A 21,917-nucleotide genomic window follows, 5' to 3' on the forward strand; every position below is an offset into this window, starting at 1 on the left:
AAAATAAGTAAATGAGATAAATTATAATTTCTTGCTTGTGAAATTAAAAACATTTATATATTATAAAGTGTACCGAAATGATCAATTTATTAATTTTTAATCGTAAAACAATGTTTTAAGTAACTTTGATGGGTTAGTTTACTAATTATCCAAAATCTAGGGTTGAAATTTAACTTAGAGAGAGATTAGGGCTAGAAGTTAATTTTCATATTTTATAATCATACATTCATCCACCTAATAAGCCATAGATATAAATACCTCAAAAAGAAGCGAGTAGTAGTAGTAGTAGTTAAAAAGAACATTTCCTCAATTTCTATTTTATTTAATATCTTTTGGGGAAAAAAAATACACTTTTTTTTTTTTTCCCAGTTCTTTGTTTTGTAAGAATAATTTCTCGACAAAAAATCCGATGCGCCACTCGTTTCTCCGATCAGGTACTCCATTTTTCATCCTCAATTTTCTCCCCAAAGTTCACTCATAATTCGAAATTCAGTATTTAATGCAAAGGTTTTTTCTTTCTTTCTTTGTTTCGAATTCTCTAGATAAATTGGTCGTTGTGAAGTTTCGTCGAAGTCTAAGCTTTGGATGAAAATGCATTAATCTGATTGTTTGTTGTTTCATCATGGTTAATATTGTTCTCCAGAGGAGAAAAAAGTTGGACATGAATCTATTAGACTTTTTAATTTTCATAAATCTGTCCTTTCAGAATATAATTTTGATTTTTTTTAGAGGAAATTAGAGATTTATAGTGATAGGTACATTTCTTGAGCTGTGAATACATGTTGTGATGGATTTAGTCTAAATTTATGTATAATTTGAGTCAACAGATGTTGAAAGTTTGAGCTTTATGCTTTAGATGGCGTTTGGATTTGTAGAACTTTGTCTAAATTTCTCAAACATAATTGCATCAAGGATTTTATTTTTTCTATTTTTTCATTATTTTGGTATGTTTTTATAGTGAAATTTTAAATTCTGCACTAGTGGAATTTCACTACGGTTGAGCATTGGAGCCTTAGAAAATGTCTAGAAAAAATCTGTCTGTGAATGTCTGGTGGTTGTGTAAATAGGATTATTGCCTTTGAAATGGTTTGATTTAGTTTTGGCACCTATTTCTTCTACAATTACAATGTTTTTTGCTAGTTGTCTAAACATGATGGATAGGCGCATAAGCATATAGGATTGAGTGGTACTAGTGATTGATCTTTTCTAATTCCTGTTGTTTATATTTTCTTTCGTTGGGGATTTCAGGACTTTGTTAATGGGTGCCCCTAAGCAGAAATGGACAGCAGAAGAAGAAGCGGCCCTCAAGGCAGGAGTTCTTAAGCATGGTACTGGTAAATGGCGCAATATACTTTCAGATCCTGAGTTTAGTTCTGTCTTGCGTTCACGCTCAAATGTGGATCTCAAGGTATGTAGCTGACCTTTAGCAGTCTTCACTAAGTACTGTTGGAATAAGTTTTTAAATTTTCTGGTTTAATGACCAGAGGTTGCTATGTCCTGATAGTGCCTTTATTAACTGCATGGAGGTGAACTAATGAGTATAGTTTTATTGTGGCCAGGATAAATGGAGAAATATAAATGCAACCGCCATATGGGGTTCAAGGCAGAAGGCCAAGCTTGCCTTTAAAAGAAATCAGTTGGCTGCTAAACATGATGATAACCCCATGGCTCTAATCACTGTACCTCCAAGAGAAGAAGTCGTTGATGCTAAGCCCCTTGCAGTTTCTAGTGGAACACCAAGGGCAACTGGTTCCAAGAAACTGATTTCAAGGTTATCTATTACGTATATTCTTATGTGGTACTGAACTTACTTCCAGTTGAACGTAGGTATACGAGTTCCTAGATATTAAATAACGACAATTTCAAACTTTTCTATTTAAATTGCAAGGTTATTTATTAAACATATTTGTATATCATATTGAAGTTATTTTTAGTTGAACCTGTTTACATGAGGTTCAGATACTTGCAACATGAAAAGACACAGAAAGAAAAACTTATTATTTCCTATATTGTTTCATTTTAAACTGGCTGTAAATACACATATTTTTAGTGCCTTTGGGCAACAGCGCTTATTTGTAACTGATGAAAACCAAAATTATCCAACTTCTTGGTCTTTGTAGGCCAAAAAAGTCTTGTACCGAGAGCCATGTTATTCTGATTATGTTCAGGCATATTCATTGCTGCTTAAGTGATATCCTCTCAATGTTGTAGGTTGGACAATATTTTACTGGAGGCTATCACTAGTTTGAAAGAGCCAGCCGGGTCTGACAGAGCTTCAATTGCTGTATACATAGAGGTGCTTTTCCTTCTTGGATTATTCCTGAATTCTGAATACTAAAAAGAAAAGTACTCATTTAACTAAACTGCTGGAGGATTTTTTGTTTTTGTAATGGTTTTTATATGTCAAGAATTTTCCTTCTCTCTTGTTCTCCAGTAGGTATGGAACTTATATTTTCTTTTTCTCCTTTCTTGTTCTATTTCTGATTTAAAATCCTTTAACCTAAAGCTCAGCTCTGAAATTACTGTGAATGTTTTCTGCAAACATCTAAACTAATATGAGTTGGTTTGTCTTTGACATTATAGGAGAAATATGCTACTCCACCAAACCTCAAGAAGCTATTGGCAACTAAATTAAAGCTGTTGGTAGCAAATGGGACATTGATAAAGGTAATCATGCTGTTAATTACTGGTGGACCAATATCAGTGGAATATTATTACTTTTGTCAAGCATATAAATTCAATATTAGTGTCCCAGGGTCATCGAAAAGGTCCTTAGAATTCAGACAGAATTGCTTAGGTGATACTTTTGCCATTGATGTTCCTGAAAACAATATTAAGGTTAATTGATATGGCATATGCAATTGTAATATTAGATTTAAAGAAAGACCGCTGGGAAAGGTTGCTTCCCGTTTGCAAAATGTGTCCAACAACTTTGATACTTTTCTTCCTCATTAGTTGCATGAAATGTTGATGTTAGTTTTCTGATCTACATATGGAAAGTTACTGGCATATCTTCACAAAATGGGGGAAATATGTTTCTAAAGAAGATTTAGTCTAATGTTCATAAGTTGCGACTGACTCATCTTTTCAATGTGTATTTTAATAGGTAAAGCACAAGTACAAGGTTGCACCGCGTTCAACTATTTCCGAAGCAAGAAAATCTCCTCTGCTTCTTTTGGAAGGAAGGCCAAAGGAATCTTCAAAAGCAAAGAAGAAAGGCATCAACATTCTTACTAAAACCCAAGTTAATGCAGATTTGTTGAAAATGAGGAGCATGACTGCAGAAGAGGCTGCTGCAGCTGCTGCACAAGCAGTTGCAGAGGCAGAAGTTGCAATTGCCGAGGCTGAAAAGGCAGCAAGAGAGGCAGATGTGGCAGAAGCTGAAGCAGAAGCGGCAAAAATTTTTGCTAAAGCAGCAGAGAAAGCATTGAAGTCTAGGATGCTATAGACCTGGTAAATCATCTTTAATCAGTTCTTGAGTATTCTTCTTAGTGAACTATGTTCATAGATTTGAAAACACAGGTTTTCTCAGTGGATGCTCGAGTTGGTTGTTTAAGAGGGATAAACGTGATATTTACCCCCTGCAGCTCTGCCAATCAACAAACCTTCATTGCAACAACTCCACACCCGTTGAACAAATTTCATTTCACTTATTTCTGTGAGCCTACTTCAACCTTTCCTCTATGTGGTTGAAAAATTTCTGAGACAAAGATGTAGGAAGGAATGGCTATTCGTTTTCTGTTTAGTATCCTTTGACTTCTTTTGACTTAGAGATAGGATAATTTCGTAAAAGAAATCCCTGTGAAATCAGGCAGTTACTTTCACTTCATAACATCAGTTTTTCCTCCTCATAGATGCTACACTTTTCCGTTTATTTTGCACTAAGTATATCCAAGAAATAGTGACATGGTGCGGTCAAACATTTTTGACATCCATCACGTTCATGTTGTCAGAAACTACAATATATTAGTTGTGAAGTACATCCAACAGAATGATGAGTGACCAGACATTTTTGTCATCCATCATTTTCATGTTCTCCAAAACTGCAGTATATTACTGATTTTCTTTTGTGAACTGCAATATATTTTCATATCTTTTGTTGAACTTGTGGTGTTTATCTTCTTGATATCGGTTGCAAACTTGTGCAGATGGCATAAATGGAAACCTACCATTTGGTCTTTAGCTCATTGCTGGAACAATGCATCAGACTCCGACATCATGCTGGCCTGGTATACCAACCGCGATCATGTCTATAACTGTAAATATATTAGGCTTGTAAAGAAGAAAATGTGAGATAAATCGGTCCATCAAGTGCTTCTTTTTGTACGAACATTTGGTAAAGGAGGTTAGAGGTGTTAGTGATTCTATAACTTTATCATGAAGTAAAAGGGTACAGATATAGCAAAAAGAAATAGAGAAAGGCATTCATGATGGCACGCTTTGAGATATATGATCCGTCTCTACTGAGAGTCAACCCGTATACAACTGAACTGCAATTCTGCTAGTGGGTGTTCAAGCTATTTAGTATTACTGGTGGCTAATGGCCGCTTAAACAAAACAACCTCTCTCTCTCTACATCATCTGATTTGACTTGTATTACAATTGCAATATTTTATAGCTTCGTGTGAAGTTTGTAGGTCCATACTACCCACAACCCAGGACCTTCCCAAAGCATCATGGAAAATGGCTTTGAACTTGCCAACTCTCCAAGCTCACAATGAGCATGGATTTGTGCCACACATGTAGGATGAGGATGATGAAGCAGCATAAATATGACAGCTTTTAAGGGCTAAAAACAAGAGCTCCTGCCGAAGCAATTCATTCCTTCATACTCTCAGATCAAATATATTTCAGGCTTGCAGAGAATGATGGTGATGATAAAGCATTCCCTTTTAACCTATTTGAAGGGATATTAGCAATATACGACGGGGACTCCTACGTGGAAGCAGAGAAATTAGATAAGCAGTGGAACTAAGCTCCAAAAGATTAAAAGCAAAAAAAAGAGAGTTTAGAGACGCTACGTACAAATGACACCGCATTATAATAAGGGTTTTCCCAGGTAGGTGTGTAGTAAAACTTGACACAAAGTTCAAAAACACAACATCAGCTTAAAGCAGCAACAAGAGCATTAATTTCAGCCATCATAGTAAATGTCAAAGAAACTCGAATCGATAAAACGAATTTCAAGGTTTGTTCAACCTTTTAATCAAATAATGAAACTTTCTTCCTTCACATGGGTGGCGCAAATAGTTTCAGTGAAATTAAAAATAGTAGTAGCGATTAGTTCTTATAATATTAAAAATTTTTAAAATAAAAATAACTATTAAGGATATTAGATTGAAAATGGAATTTAGTAGAAATTTTATTAGAATTAAATTTATTTTAAATTTTATTAAAATGTATTTTTTAAATAATAATTTTATTAATTATTTTCATTTTCATGTAATATTTATTTTATCAATTCATTTTAATTTTATAATAAAATTTATTTCTAATTCCTTCAAATATATATGTATCTAATTACAATATAAAATAAAATTTATAGATTTATTAAGTAAAGAAGTAATTAATTTAAAATACATATAAAAATATATGTATTTAATTATTTACTTTTTAGTTAAAAATAATCTAGAATTGTAAAAGGAAAAAAAAAATGCAAAAGTAAAGTTTTACCCAACAAAGGATACATTTCTTTCACTAGAGGGCTTTTCCTTCCATTGGAGCTTCAGCCTTGAGCCTTCAATGGAAAACGAGAGTTACAATGTGATTAAAAACCCCAAACTCACCTCTCCTTATGTTATCCAAACAATTTTTTTCAGTTAAAGAGAATATACGCTTGAAATTCTATCTTACCATGGGTGTGATGGAATCCAAAGGGAGCCGTTGAACCATGATCATTCAAAGGTGGCTTATGGAGGATTAAATTGTGGTGGCAAAAGGCTTGAAGAATGGGGCAGCCTAGGTCGAAATAATGTGGACCCAAGCTTTGAATGGAGAGGCAGATTTTGGCAGAAACACCATTCGAGTTGTGACGCGTTTTTGGCTTTGTTATGGATGAAATTGAGTTAAGTTGTCTTCATACAACTTGATGAGCTATTTCTTAGCTTTCCAACGAATCAAGTATCACATCATTTGGATCTTTGTAGTTTAAGCAATCATCATAACGAATCAAGTATGTAAGAGCTAGAGTTATTATATGAATCCAAACTCTGAATTACAACTTGTAAAGTATTAGATCAACTTTAATGACATTGGATCGACTCAACATAATTCATTTTTATGACAATTGTCAGCATTTTATTGAACAACATAGATTCCTCTACTGCTGTTCAACTTCTTCCCCTCCAAGCCACCCCTGCTTCTCCATCCTTTGTTACCTCCTTCCAGCCACCGCACAGTCTCTTCCTTTCCCCACTACCATCATCATCATCTTGAAAGTGAACTGAAAACAGATAAAAGAACCACTCAATTTAAGTTACAAAATTGAGTTCTTTAAGTGGTTGTGACAATGGCGGAGACGCTTCATTTTATCTGTTTTGTATAATGACTTAAAAGTGGGAGAGACTCAAAAAAAAAAAAAAAAGATGGCAATTCAACAACATGAACAAGAAGAAATTTACCCTTCTTTCTTGCTTGATGGTCTTTACTGTGAAGAAGATGATGAGAATGGTGTAGGTGAAGTTGTAGAAGAATTCTTTAACTGTCTGTAACAATGGCGGAGACGCTTCAACTTTTTTAATCGTTTTTGTTGTTGGAACAGGATTTGTTTTGGGAAGATGAGGCCCGCCGTGAGGCGGCGGAGTGGATGCTTGAAGTCAATGCTCACTATGGGTTCACCACTCTCACGACGATGCTTTTTGTTAATTATCTTGATAGATTCTTAAGTAGCTTCTGTTTTCAAAGAGATAAACCATTGGTGATTCACCATGTTGCTATCACTTGTCTCTCTTTGGCTGCTAAAGTTGAAGAAACCCATGTTCCTCTTCTTCTAGACCTCTAAGTATGTCTGTCTGTCTGTTTCATTTGGAAACACAATGACATGTTTTGTTTTTATAGGTTGAAGGGACAAAATATGTTTGAGGCTAAAACCATTCAAAGAATGGAGCTTTTGGTTCTTTTAACACTGAAATGGAAAATGCATCCAATTACTCCACTTTCATTCCTTGATCACATCATAAGAAGGCTTGGGTTACAAACTCATCTCCATCGGAGTTTCTTAAGAGATGGGAACATCTCTTCCTTTTTGTAATCTCTGGTAAGTAAGCCTCTGTCTCAAACACGACAAAAAAAGATACCCTTTTGTGTCTTGTCTCTCATCATTTGGTCTAAATATGTGTTCATAGATTCAAGATCTGTGCAGTATCTTCCCTCTGTATTGGCTACTGAAACAATGATGCACGTTATAGACCAAGTTGAGGTTTTTAATCCAGTTGGCTACCAGAACCACCTTCTAAGTGTTCTTAAAATAAACAAGGTTTGTACTTCATTAAAATAAAAAGACATTGTTAAATTTGGGTCCGTTTGATTGCCAGTAAAATGTTTTCCGTAAAATGATTTTTGGAAAATGTTTTACTTTTCTATAAAATGATTTACTGGAAAATATTTTCTGGTGTTTGATTGAATCTGTATAAAATATTTTCTGCTGTTTGGCAGATTTCCTGAAACTATTTTCCGGAAAAGTTGTTTTTACATATATTAATATATATTAATAAATTTTTATATTTTAAATTGTTTTTACATATATTGCAATGATTTATTTATAATTAAATAAATCAAATTAAATATATAATAATACTCAATTATTAAGCTAGACTATTAACCGTATGAACTAGATAAATGAATCAATGAATCGTAAATTGGCAACAAACTTTATTCAAACAACATTGAAATTCAATTTTATCGCTCAAGATTTTGATGTTTGTATATAATACGGTCAATGTACACTTCTTAATTTGAACATCTATGGAACCGTCGGGATCTCTCTTGAACTTTTTGTGTATGAAGAAAGGGTTGAACTTGGAAGTTGCGAGTCGCTACAAAGACGAAGGAGCCAAAGATTGAAGAGAGTTAAAGCAAAGGATAGAAACCACAACATGAAAGCCATAGTCAGAGACAATCGATATCATCGCATATCTTTGACGGGCAATATGTCGAATGACATTGACCAAAAGACTTGTCACACTAGCAGTTGAGTAAGCCGCGGCTAGTGAGAGAAATGACAAGGCCTGCAATCAGATAAAACACATGTTTTTACATCAAATTATGATAAGGGATAACACCATGGTGATGATATGCATAATAAGCCTTGTAAAATACCTAGTCTCCAACAATGACAACCAGCAGTACGCTTTGTTGTCGTGGTAAGCCTTTAACGAGCACGGAATATGTATCAACCAATGCTAATGACACACTCTATGGAGTCACTAAACCCATGATTGTCACCAAGTAGCTGCGAAAAAATTTAAAGGAAAATTGGAGATTGATTTATCACCCAACAATTGGTGAGCAACAATGAAAACACAAACATTATCTTCTATATCATTATATCTAATGAGCAATTGAACATTATAGTTTGTACCTGCAATTGATCGAACAACACCATAGACAAGGCAAGTTTAGACATTAGAAGACCTTATCCTATGGCAATTTTTTATCATTCAATAGCTTCTGTTACTAGTGCAAAGTCTTTGAAATTGCAAGAACATATAAGGTAAGACGACCATGCCAGTCATAGCAAATTGGTACTTATGGTCTTATGTCATAGCAAATTGGTACTTATGGTCTTGTACAAATGCTCCCAACATTGTGCATTTTATACACAAAAAAAAGACACATTTTTTGCATTTCCATTCACCTAGTGAAAACTTTTAACAGAGGAAGGAGAATAACAAATAATTTCAATCTGAATAGAGTCGAAAATAAGAAGTCCGGAAATCCAGCCTTGGATAACAAATATCATCAGCAAATAAGTTATACAGGCTTCTTCTCACTGCAGTATGGTAGAAACAAACTTTTATTGCCTACAAAGGATGGAAGATGCTAACTCAAGCCTTAAAATAGTTCATACATCAGAAGCTGCATGCGAGCCAATGGCACCTCAAGAGGCATGAAACTTTACACAGTTAGAATCTTCACATTTACCCCTAAAGTTTAGAATTCAAACAACAGAAAATGGTAGATGAACTAGCTTTTTATAGTGTCAAACATGCTGCATTGCAACAAAATATTTCAATCAATATAATGTGATTCATTAATAAGATCATTTTGCTACAAAGATTTCAATCAATCCAAGTCTGAATTTTCCTTTTTCAAATTGACCAGCAAGCTACCTTCAGATCAAATCCTGGGGTATCAATGATGGTGAGGTTAGGACAGTGTGCAAATTCAGCTCTCATTACAATTGGCTTAGGAGAAACTGAAGTTTTAGTCTTCTTCAGAAGTGCCTCGGTTCTTGATTTTATGACATCCGCAATTGTTGATCCAGAAACAACTAGACTTCCATATTCTTTAGAATCTTCTTCCTGTTTTCAATTGTCAATTTTAAGTATCAACGAAAAAGAAGACAATGCAAACATAGGAAGCTGCTCAAATGGAGCATTTACTCAATGAACACCCAGATGTTACAGAGAAAAACTTTTTTCTAGCAAACATTAACCCTATAGTTTAAGATTATTCAGATCTAAAACAAAATAAATCCTTGGTAAATAGATACATTATCGATATTTAACAAAATTGATCCGTCTAATTTATTATAAATTAGAAAAAGCCTTAAATTTTTCGATCATAGATTCGAAATATTTCTTTTGATTATACAATTTGAAATTCTTCCATCCAAAATCCAGTTATTACTTCATATAAATTAAATAAACGCAGATAAAAGCCCGATTCAGCATATAAAAAATCAATAAAAAACTTTAAATAGAAACATAAAAACAAACCCCCTAAAAATAAAGTTATTAAACCAAAAGCACCCAACTTTAAAAGCAAAAACCACCTGAAAGCGACAACGAGGCTCAAGTGCAGAACAGTAATGAACCATTTGCAAAATGAGAGGTTGAGGAGTACCCATTTCAATTTCACGCACATTGAAACGGAATCCAAGCAAAGCTTCAAGGAAAGAGCTTTTTCCATCAGATTGACTGCCGAGGGCTACAATTTTCGGTAATCGGCAACTTCTCTTTGAAGGCCACTACCATGGCTTGGAGGCAATTGTAGGCTTCGAAACGGGAAAGGGAAGGGGTAGGGGAAAGGGAAGGAGAAGGGGAAAGGGGAGAAGAATGGGTCATTTTCCGGAGAATGTCTTACCGAATTCAAAACGGTAAGACATTTTCCTAAAACAAGAACTCCTTTTCCCGTGTTTTGTAAAATATTTTACAATAGGAAATCATTTTCCGCCAATCAAACACGGGAAAACTTGTAATTGATTTTTCGGAAAATCAATTCCGCCAATCAAACAGACTATATATTTTTTGGAACAGGAAAAGGTAAATGACTGTTACAAGTTGATTATTGATTTATCGACTAGACCCCAAAACCAAAACAATGCATGTAATAGTCTTTTTTTTCTTCTGGTCGAACACCCCCCACCACAACCATCATAAGAGGAACCACCACAACCACATCCACAATGCATATCTCAACGTATAATTTTTAAAACAGTTACTCAATTCTTACCGAATTGATAGTTTTTTTTAGATAAATAACTAAAATATTAAAAAATTATGTAAATAACTAAAATATTAAAAAATTATGAAAATACTCTAGTATCAGATTATTTTAAAAAATACCTAGTTCTATAGCGTCAATGGGTGCCATCTCTTTCCAAGGCGGCACCATCCCAAAATGTGATATGATTATTGTCTCATAATTACAAAAATTATTGGATGAAAAAAAATCTTTTTTTTCTGCCACTTCCTAGGACGACACCCTTATAAATTTTTCACTACACCATATTTTCATTGGCATTTCTAGATGTAAATGAAAAAATATATATTTTATAATTTTTTTTACGGCCTCCTTTAATGGAGGCATCAAATTGAATAATTTTTTTTTTGGTTACATGTTTTTAAGTGACGACACCAAATTGAATTAAAAGAAATATTTGTTGGTGCTACCTCCATTGGAGCCACCAATACCAGTAATTTTTTTTCTCTCTAGTATCTACTTCAGATGTGGCGGCACCAGTATTCTTTTTGAAATTTTTTTGTGTCGCCACTTCACATGGAGTCTCCAAAAACAGTGAACATTTTTTTTCCTAGTCCCTACTTTAGATGTGGCGGTACTACCAACTATATATACCCTCATTGCCAACTTAACAAGTAAAGGTCTTTTTTTTTTTTTTTGTTAGGTTGAAAGGAAAAAAAAGGAGAAATAAATGTGTTATGTTGAAGGAAGGGGGATATTTATTATTATGGTGGTGTTGTTTTATGGAAAAATTGTTACGTCATCACCCTTATATATAAACGACTCGTAAAACATAATGTCGTTTTTAGAGTGGTAGTTATGTGGTTAAGAGTTTTCGTTGACAGTGGTTATGCGGTTAATAGTCTACCCCCAATCGAAATACCCCATTTAACACTAAAGGAGATGAAAATTCTAGTTGGTAGTGGTTACACGGTCAAGAGTTCCTGTTGGCAATGGTTACGCGGTCATGACCGCAAATTGGTTATGTTGTCAAGGGAGAAACATCGTTGTGAAAACTGCTCTCAGGCTGGGAAAGTGCTACCAGAATGTTGTACCCCAAGAGCAACCAAAGGTGAATACCGCATGGTTCTTGATCGACCTCATTCAAGCAGAAGTTGATAGAATTGGACAAAATATTGATTTTACTAGATTATCAACTCTATAATGTGATAATTTTAATTAAATTATTATTATTATTGTAATATTTGAAATGTTATTGTGTTAAGAAATATTTAATTTGTTAGTTATGTATATAAAATATGATTAGTGGAAGGAAAATGTTTAGATGATGAGAAAATAAATATATTGTTCCATATAATCTGATACATAAATAAAAATATTTTGTTTTTACAATTATTTTTTTCTTTAAAAATGTAAGATTTCATATAATCGGATGAAAAATAAAAGAGAAAAATATACGATATATGATGGTAGTATAATAAAATAAATCCGAGTGAAATAAAGAAATTTGGAAATGATAAAAGAAATGAGGAAAAAATAATATCTGAAGATGATAAAAATATGAAAATTTAATTGAAAAAATTTGATGTATTAATAAAATAAAATAAAAACAATTAAAAAGAAGATATTAGTGACGGAAAAAATTGCTTGCGTAGGGAAAATTGAAAGGTAATTTTTTTGGTGTATTTTATTAAGCTTAAGTTTATATTAAAAGTATGATTTGTTATTATTAAAAACACATTTTTTTTACTATTAGATTCGATGGAAGACAACTTGTTATTGACGGGGATGGAGGGGGTGATAGTGATGGCCCTATTAAAGATTGCAACTTAAAGAAAGTCTGCTTCCGGCAACCGAGGGAAGATCCTGAGATGAATATGGAGACTGAGGTGGTTCGGGCGCTTGATGTCTCTTGGAAAGACAAATTGCTGGGAAGAAATTCTAATGGATCTATAAGTTCAGATATTATGGATAGCGAGGATTTCGTTTTTTCGGATGGAGACATATTGAAATCCACCGTTAATGGAATCCCGACTATCGAATTCTCTGACAAAATTCAAAATATTCTGGTTCAAAATATGGAGACCACTATTGTTGTTAAACTATTGGGGCACAATATTGGATACATAGTGCTTCATAATCGAATTTCTGTGCTTTGAAGACCATCACAACCTTTTCATCTTATGGATGTCGAGAACGGGTATTTCTATGTCAGATTTTAAAATAAAGATGATTACAAAATGGTGCTTACCCAAGGGCCATGGGTGATCTTTGGACATTATCTCAAGGTCTAAATGTGGACAGTTGACCTTAACTTGTCGAAACCCTTTCCAAGCGTGGTCTTAAACTGGATCCATTTTCTTGGACTACTGGGTTTTCTATACAAGCAACGGGTATTGAAGGAGATTGGCAGCCTAGTGGGTAAGATGGCTAGGTTGGATACAAAACTGACAGTGGTACAAGGGGTAGGTTTGCTAGAATGGTGGTCTATGTAGATTTGGAGAAGCCGCTCACATCGCAAGTCCTAGTTAATGGTAGAGTACAAAGGGTGGAGTTCAAATCCTTATCGACAGTGTACTTTTCCTGTGGTTGGTATGGGCACTTAGAAGGCCTTTGCCCTTCTGTTGTTGCTGATCAAAACTCCGCTAGAAACAAGGTTACTGATTTTGGCCAGACAACCAAAAATCCTGTTTCGGTAGAGACTGAGAAACCCTTTATTGCATGGATGGTAGTCGAACAGAAATCCAGGCGAAATCAAAATGATAACTGTAATCAAAGGGCGAAAAAAGGGAAGGAACCAGATTTGATATTTTGGCATTGATGGAGAAAGAAACAGCTGGTGTGAAAGATTATGGGTCAAACATTCCAGAAACTAGGTTTGTACAAGGAGATTTTATAAAGAAATAAAAAAAGAAATATAGGGCCAGTTTTTGGGCCTGTGGGTGGCCAAAGTAAAATTTCTCGTGGTGTGGGCTACGTGAATGTGACAAGACTTAAGGCTTCATCTTTAAATCGGGAAAACAAAAAAAATAGAAATAGAGGGGTAGTTAGTGGGCAGGCCTTGGTGGAGTCTGATGGAATGTTGAGCCATGCCCTTGGTTCAGGTGTAACTACTGGAGTTGATAAGGGGTAGGCCTTTAATTGGGCCTTGGTGAAGCTAGTGGCTGTGGAACAAAACTCTAATTCCAACGTAAATGCGGTTGAAGAAGCAAGTAATTCTTTAATGCATTTCAATCCCACTTTCGAATTCCCAATTGAATCGATGGTAGATTTAAATTCCAAATTTCTTGATTCCAACCGACACTCGGCTGTAACTTTTAAAGAAAATTCTAGTCCAAATGTTACAAAGAACTCTACTAAGGAAGGGTCAATTGATTTTATTAAATCTAGTTTGGTCTCTAAAGGGCATACCCTGGAGGGAAAATGTGGTAGTGGTTGTTTGGTAAGGCTTTGAATAAAACTATTCGTGGTCGAGGAGGCCGCTTCAGATTAACTGCAGTTTTCGGGTCCCTCTACCTGGTGCCATGTTTTTTATGGCAATGCTTATTAGCTCCCAAGTTTATCTTAAGGCGAATAAAATTGCTCGTTGTATGGGTGGCCATAAAGATGGTGTTGGATCTCCTTTTGCTACTTAGTGGTTGGTCCCATTGTCTCCTTTTTTTTATTATTTATGAATTTTACGATTTTTTGTTGGAATTGTCAGAGGCATGCTAGTACCAAGTTCCCATGATTTTTTTGTGAGCATAGATCAGATTTTATTTAGAAATAAGGGTTAGTGGAGAAAAATCATACTCGATTATAGTGTAGCTTGGCTTTCATTATTCTCACTGCGTGGAGGCGGTTAATTTTTCAGGTGGTATCTGGATTGAATGGAGTGATTCAATTTATGTTGAGGTTCTTAAATGTCACCTTCAATTCATTTTAGCCAGAGTTTCAGAAAGCATTCATAGAAGATCGCTGCTAGTAGCTTTTGTCCATAGAAGCCCTGATAGTGGTAAATGGAGGCATCTTTGGGGAGCTTTGGAAAGTGTCATTCGGTGGACGGGACCCTGTGGCTTGCAATTGGGGACTTTAATGATATACTTTTTTCTAGTGAAAAGAGAGGGGTGTATCTTAGGGAGAATATGTTCCTATTTCGATGATTTTATGGATTCGAACGAGCTTCTTAATTTGGGTTTTCGAGGGTTTTAGTTTACTTGGCAAAGGGGGGGTTTGAGAGATTGGATAGAGCCATTTGTAATGAAGTTTTGTGCTCTATTTTTCCACAATGCACGATGAATCATCTACTGAGACTAAATTCAGACCACAGATCACTTTGCTTATCTCTTATGCCTGATTACCACTCTTCTATGAGCTGTCTGTTTAGATTTTTAGCTGGTTGGGTTGAGCATCCAACTTTCTTCGACTTTGTCAAACAAAAATAGAGCATCTTTAGAAGTATGTCAAAGGTTCACTCAGTCTTCACTGATCAGGTTAGACATTGGAATAAGGAAGTGTATGGCCATATTTATTCGCGCAAAAAACAGTTAATTAGGAAGTTGAATAATATCCAGAAAGCATCGGATGTTGCAAGGTCTGTCTATCTTAATCGGGTTGAAATGGAGGTTAGGGAGGAGTTGGAAAATGTGTTACATCATGAAGAACTCTTATAGCGTCAAAAGGCAAGGTATGATTGGTTGTCTTTAGGAGATCGTAAGACTAATTTTTTTCATTCATGCACACTGTGACTAAGAAAATAGAATCAAATCGCAAAGTTAAAAATGACATGGGTGAATGGATTTTTGATGAGGAGAAGTTGAAACTTGAGGCGATTGATTTTTATAAGAAGTTATATGGTGAGCATCCGGGACAAATGAGAGGACTTCCTCCGAAAGCCTTCTCATGCCTTAACGATGGTGATATGCAGTTTTGGAGTAAATCGATCTCCAATGAGGAAATTAAGGTTGCACTTTTTTATATGCCCTCTTTAAAGGCTCTTGGTAGTGATGGATTTCATGATTTTTTCTACCAAAGTCAGTGGGAACATGATGGGGCTTCGGTTTGTGAGTGGGTCAAAAGGGTCTTTTCTGGGAAGTGCATTGATCCAGACTTAAACAATATGCTCCTTGTGCTTATTCCTTAAGTACCGAATCCGAAAAGCTTCTCTTAGTTTTGCCCTATCAGTCTTTGCTCAACCTTCTATAAACTGGTCATGAAAATCATGGCAAACCGGTTCAAAATAGTCTTTCTGAATATCATCGCTTCTGAGCAGGCTGGATTTGTAAAAGGCAAAAATATAACAAATAATACCATTATCACGCAAGAGGTTATCCATTCAATGAAAAGTAAATAGAAGAATAGAATATGGATGTATATCAAAATTGACCCCGAGAAAGCCGATGATCTTGTGAGCTGGGAGTTCATTGATGCGTCACTACAAGCCGTAAGTATTCCTATTTCTCTTTGTAATGTCATTATGTCTACTATTTCGATTTCTACTATGCTGATTCTTTGGAATGGGACTCCGACGTAAAAGTTCAGACCGACAAGAGAAGTTAGACAAGGTTGTTCGGTATCTCCCTATTTGTTTATACTTTGTATGGAATGGTTAGGGAATTGTATTCGCTTAGCTATCAATTCTGGAGGTTGGTCCCTGATCCGTCTATCTCGTACAGGTCCACCATTGCCTCATCTCTTCTTTGCAGATGATTTGATCCTCTTTAGCCAAGTGGGTGAACATCAAGCGAGGGTCATTAAAGGGGTCTTGGATAACTTTTGTGAGTTCTTGGGACATAAGATTAATATGCAGAAGACTAATATCTTCTTTTCGAGTTGTGTTGACAGTGATTTAGAAATATGTATAAGCAACATTTTTGGTTTTCAAAAAGTGCAAAACCTGGGTCTTTACTTAAAGGTGCCTCTTTTTTATGACAAGGTAACAAATAATACATTACAATTTGTTGTGGAAAAGGTGCATAATAAACTTTCTAGTTGGAATGCTAGGAAACTTTCTTTAGCAGGTAGAATCACTTTGGCTTAATCGATTTTTTCTCTCAGTCCCAAGTTATTTCATGCAATCAATAATGATCCCTAAGGGATTATGTGATGAGATCAAGCTAATGGACAGACGATTCATATGGGGTTCCCAGAATGGTCACAAAAAGATGGCTTTAGTGAGTTGGGATTCAATATGTCAACCTAGATCACATAGAGGTCTTAGGCTGATGCACTTGAGGGATCATAATACTTCCTTCATGATGAAGTTAGGCTTTAATATTGTAACAAACTCCAACGCTCTCTAGTTTCGAGTTTTAAGATTGAAATATGGAGTCCAAAGTGATTTGCTGGAGTCTGTTTCGAAAGGGTATGGCTCTTTTTTTATGGCGAGCCCTTATTAAGGTATGACCTCTTATTCGTGAGAACTTACTATGGTCTATTGGTGATGGAAAAGATATTAATTGCTAGAGGGATCATTGGATTCCAAATCTCGGTCCCTTATACAAACAGATCCCTTCTGTTTCGAACATAGATATGGAATGTTCCTTTAGTGATATGGTAACAAGTGACGGCTCATGGAATCTAGATTTATTTTGCATTTGGGTTACTAAGGAGTTTATTGCTAAGATTGTAAGAATTCCATCTACTCGTCTAACTGTTGGTCCGGATAAGATCATTTGGTTGGCTACTTCTACTGGTTTTTTCTCCTTAAAAAGTGCATATAGTAAAATTCGAGAGGGAGTTTGGAATTCAAAAGAGTCTGTTTGGCAGCTCCCTTAGAAGTTTCAAGGACCCCAAAGAGTTATATTTTTCATTTGGCTTGCTCTAAAGCATTGGCTACTCAAGAATGCAGAAAGGGTAAGGTGAGGATTAGGCAATGACAGTCTTTGTAAAATTTGCTGACATGGTTCTGAGAAGGTGTTGCATGTCCTTCATGAATGGATGACAAAAAACCTCCAAAATAAACACTCATTTTGTTCGAGTGGGGTTGATTGGTGTTGTTCGAGTGGGGTTGATTGGTCTTGTCTATTCGGGATAATTTCTTGGCGCATCTGGAAAAATCGTAATATTTTTATTTTCCAAAACATATCTTAGAGTACGGATGAAATTATCAAGATCTCTTATAGCTGGGCAAGACAGTATACTTCTACTTCTAAGTTGTTTTCTTTCAAGCCACAAAGTCTTCCCACTAGTTCACACTTGCCAACCAATTGGGTATGCCTTAATACCAATGGTTTGGTTAAGATTGAGGAAGGTTCTGCAGTAGCAAAGGGTCTTGTGCGAGACTATAATAAAAAGTGGATTTTGGGTTTTTGCAGATACTTGGGTATTTGCACCGTTTTGGAAGCTGAATTTTGGGGCATCTTGGATGGGTTGAATCTCTCACTAGATTAGGGGTTTTAGAACAATTTAATTCAAACTGACAACCTTGAATCCAGTCATACCGTCCAAAAAGATACTCTTGGAAAGCGCAAGTCAACTTTGATTAGGAGAGTACATTAGCTTTTTGGAAAAGTTTGACATTGGAATATTCAAGATGTTCCTCGAGAAGAAAATACTTTCACAGATGACCTGATTAAGATTGTTTGTGACAGGAAAACAAGACTTCGCTTATTGGAAAATCCCCCACCGGAGGGATTAGTTTAATTTCTTTTAGTAGGCTTATTTTGTTTCACAAAAAAAGTATGATTTATTTGTTTTACTATTGTTTTTATGATATCTTATAACACTTTTTTGTATTTAAAAGAAAGATTTTTTGTTGTTTTGTTTTATTAGATTTAAGTTTGTATTAAATGTATGATTAGTTTGTTTTATTAATGCTTTTGTTGTATCTTATATCAACTTTTTGTATTTAAGGGAAGGATATTTTTTGTTGTGTTTTACTAATTTTAGATTTGTATTAAAGGTATGATTAATTTGTTTTATTAATATTTTGTGGTATCTTATATTAGTTTTTCGTATTGAAGGAAAAATTATTTTTGTTGTTGTGTTTTATTAGGTTTGATTAATTTATTTTATTAATGTTTTGAAGAATCTTATAACGGTTTTTCGTATTTACGGTATGGACATATTTTTTATAATTGGTTATTTGAGTTTATTTAATGTTTGGGGAATTATGTTTATTAATATAATTGATATGTTATATTAATTTATTTATTATTTTAAAAGAATGATTAACAATATTTTAAATAATAATTGTGACAGAAATTAGGATGAGTTCACTTATCACATCAAGTGATCACACGGCACGAAGGATCAATTAGAAGGTAAACAAAAATTAATTATGTCTTACCGAGAAGTTGAAATGCTAAATTTGTGAAATTATTTTTAGTTGATCAAATTTTTTTTAATTGATAGGATGAGTATCGTGTTTTGAGGGCGCGTAGCCATGGTCAGGCTACTGTCCTGACCACAGTATAATGCTATACTTGGAAATGGCTGGATTTGGATTAGCTGGTTTAATCGAGATGTTTGAGTTGCGGCTTGACTTAATATTCGCATTGGTTGAACGGTGGCATTTAGACACCCACACATTTCATTTATCGTGTAAGGAGTGCACCATCACGTTCGAGGATGTTGCACTACAACTCGGGCTATTAGTGGATGGTTATGCGATCATCGGTTTCAGTAAAGTGGCCGAACCTGCTGTTTTGTGTGACCGTTTGCTTGGTTGATCACCAGGCGATGGGGAGAATAAATCTACCAGTTTGAAATTTGGATAGTAAAAACAAAATTTCAAAAATGTATAGAGTAGTGCCATAGAATCGAAGCTTATGTGTATTGCTCGAGCATATATTATACAGATGATAAGGGGTACTGATGCCAGACGCGAACAATAATAGAGTCCACATTATGTACTTGTTACTATTGTTAGATTTACGCGCCGCTTGAGAGTATAGTTGAGGGTCGACAGTATAGGTTGTGTAATACTGTTGCAATCATGGGCTTTGTATAGGATGCCATTTTTGGCATCAATGGGCCACCAACCACCAATGTGGCCGATTGTAAATAGGTAAGTAAATATTAAGAATAACTCAATCAAAAATTAATTTTTTTTGCATAAATTTATTTGTTAACAATTTTCTTTTGTTGGCAGATGGTCTACGTGCCTCGCTATAGGAAGGTCCGCATAGCTTGGGGTGTATCGTCAAATGATCGAGGCTTATTCTAGAGAGGAGGTGGAATTTAAAAAAAAAAATTCAATAAAAATTGTATCATGTTTTTTAAGTAATTACATTATTTCATCACGGTAGTATAACTATGTTAAATATTTTGCATTTCGTGTGGATGTTGAATTCCACACCGAACATTGCCACTGTTATTTCATAGTGGGCTCATGCACACACAACTGTGTGGTGCATTAACGCTCTGGTGTTGAATTTCTCGACCGTTGAATGGTATAACAACAATCGAGTTCTTCGGCAATTAGACTGCAAACAACCTGTTCCGAACAACCCTGTCATATTCGTCACTATCCATGGTATCAATAAGAGAGGGAAGGAATCAAAGAATTAGGCAATCGTGCATCAATAATTTATCGCATTGTGGAATGCCCGGTTGCAACATAAGCATCAATTTGAAATGTGTTTGTTTGACTTCAATCCCTCTGTTGAGTTCCAGCAACGGTACTTGGAGAAAGACGTGCTATATCTATTTAGGGAAAGTTGATCGTAGTCCTGAGACACATATATCGAGCCACACTCTGAGGTAGACCCCAATCCCTAGCATCCGCAATTACATTCATAGTCTGAGTCCAGTTCTTATCGTTCGGACATGGGAGTTTCTAGCTATTTCCCATATAATAGGGAGATGGGCGATTGTAGTAGAAATTTTGAGCAACCACAATCAATAATGATGGAGGATATGTTTCCACCAGCACCCTCGAATACCAAACATTACGGTGATTTGATTTATCGGATTTATTCAATACACCCCAAGGTCCAAGGCAAGGCAACATGAAGAGAATGATGACGATGACCTTCACCCTTGATGGCAAAGAAAGCCACCTCAACGGTACACCTCAGGCACAACTTCGGGCTCAAATGAATTTTGAGTGTCGAAAAAATATTGATTAAATATTGTATGTAATTTGTGTTAATGCTTGAATAGAATGGTATTAATTTCCATAAATTATGTATTAAGTAGATGATCATATATAATTAATTACTTCCATGGATATCATAAATTGACAAAATTACTTAGAGTAAATTACTAGTGAAATTAATCAAGTGTAAACTGGTTTTTTTTTTAATCCTAAAATGAATATGAAAGTAAATATTAAATCTATTTTATTATTGAACAAGATTTTAATTTTGCAATGAAATCAAACAAAAGAAAGAATGGAACTCTAAAAAATGTGCAAGAAGTGAAGTAATCGGATTAAATGCATTAAGTGATAAATAAATTATTTTCATATATTTTAATTTTAATTTTTGTGAATGAATGGGGCTCTTCAATCTTTATTATCCCTTCGACCTCAAGGATTTTCTAGGATGGTAGTTTTGATGTGGACACTTGTTCCGATTGCAACTGACTGTTCTGCAAATTTCACAATGTTTTTTTCCTAACAGCTTTCTTATGTCCATGTCATTGCGAATTTGGGTGACCTGCGGTCAACCTTTGGGTTTCCTACGAAGCCGCTTGTCCAGGATCAACTCGAACTCAAGAGGAATCACTTTCCATGTTGAGACATCCCGCAAGATAGGGAACTTGTTAACCCAAATGCGCAATGTACGTTATAGCGTGTAGGCATCATCGATATATTGTTCACAATCCACATTGGCCCATGCACATATAGCAATAACATGTGCACAGAGATACCGAAAGGCCTACAACTTTACACACTAGCACTGCCTCTTTTGGAGATCAACGCCATAGGACCTAGCTGGTACACTCGCTTGACAATCATATGTTCAGTCACCCAAAAAATTTCCATGTGCCGTGAATATAGTTCTACATTCATCAACCTTTCTTTTTGGTTGTTCAAATCCATCGCCTTCTACACCTCCTCCACTAACATGTGTCCTATCTCCAACTGCTTTAGTTGTCTAAGCCTCATTCTTAGCATCAATGTTGTGAGCCTGTAGAACATAGCTGAGAAAGCGACAGTAATTGGTAGATGACGAGATGACGTGTACGTTTCAGACAGAGTTAACCCCCTCCACGAGGTTGGTAGTCATATGACTATACTGAGACCCGTCATCAAAACTTTGAGCCCATTGCTAGGGCTTCATGATACTTAGAAATTCTTGAAGAGAATGATTAATCACACAGTGCATATTAGTCTCAAGCCCTGC

At 35.2% G+C, this 21,917-nt stretch overlaps 1 protein-coding gene, 2 long non-coding RNA genes and 1 pseudogene across 5 annotated transcripts; 3 read left to right on the top strand and 1 right to left on the bottom strand.

The window, feature by feature from the left end:
* The first annotated feature begins 291 nt into the window (after positions 1-291).
* On the top strand, positions 292-4,448 carry LOC105804039 (telomere repeat-binding factor 2). Of its 3 annotated transcripts, none has more exons than XR_008190587.1 (8): positions 292-434; positions 1,249-1,408; positions 1,560-1,798; positions 2,212-2,296; positions 2,584-2,667; positions 3,107-3,453; positions 3,523-3,658; positions 4,149-4,448. XR_008190587.1 is itself a non-coding variant. In XM_052622994.1 (7 exons), the coding sequence occupies exons 2-6, from the start codon at positions 1,259-1,261 to the stop codon at positions 3,446-3,448; spliced, it is 900 nt and encodes a 299-aa protein (XP_052478954.1). In that variant the 5' UTR covers positions 292-434; positions 1,249-1,258; the 3' UTR covers positions 3,449-3,453; positions 4,149-4,448. The 3 variants fall into 3 exon arrangements, 1 of the variants encoding a protein (XP_052478954.1); XR_001136702.2 differs by having other exon boundaries at positions 1,560-1,771; XM_052622994.1 differs by lacking the exon at positions 3,523-3,658.
* On the bottom strand, positions 4,289-5,261 carry LOC105804043 (uncharacterized). The gene is made up of 2 exons (XR_008190588.1): positions 5,026-5,261; positions 4,289-4,935 (listed from the first exon to the last, which is right to left on the bottom strand). It is a non-coding gene; the product is annotated as an uncharacterized LOC105804043 (long non-coding RNA).
* Positions 5,262-6,199: 938 nt separating this feature from the next.
* LOC105801084 (cyclin-D3-1-like) lies at positions 6,200-12,803 on the top strand (annotated as a pseudogene).
* Positions 12,804-13,806: 1,003 nt separating this feature from the next.
* Positions 13,807-18,395, top strand: LOC105804038 (uncharacterized). Its single transcript, XR_001136701.2, has 2 exons — positions 13,807-14,281; positions 14,498-18,395. It is a non-coding gene; the product is annotated as an uncharacterized LOC105804038 (long non-coding RNA).
* The last annotated feature ends 3,522 nt before the right edge of the window (positions 18,396-21,917 follow it).

The sequence above is a fragment of the Gossypium raimondii genome, chromosome 11 (assembly GCF_025698545.1).
Source record: "Gossypium raimondii isolate GPD5lz chromosome 11, ASM2569854v1, whole genome shotgun sequence".
In the NCBI taxonomy this organism is placed as follows: domain Eukaryota; kingdom Viridiplantae; phylum Streptophyta; class Magnoliopsida; order Malvales; family Malvaceae; genus Gossypium; species Gossypium raimondii.

What these genes read in the sequence shown, in the direction of transcription:
- LOC105804039 (XM_052622994.1), top strand. Translation starts at nt 1,259, where the DNA reads ATGGGTGCCCCTAAGCAGAAATGGACAGCAGAAGAAGAAGCGGCCCTC. An exon ending in GCTCAAATGTGGATCTCAAG is followed by an intron (nt 1,409 to 1,559) that starts GTATGTAGCTGA and finishes TATTGTGGCCAG; the next exon opens with GATAAATGGAGAAATATAAA. An exon ending in CAAATGGGACATTGATAAAG is followed by an intron (nt 2,668 to 3,106) that starts GTAATCATGCTG and finishes GTATTTTAATAG; the next exon opens with GTAAAGCACAAGTACAAGGT.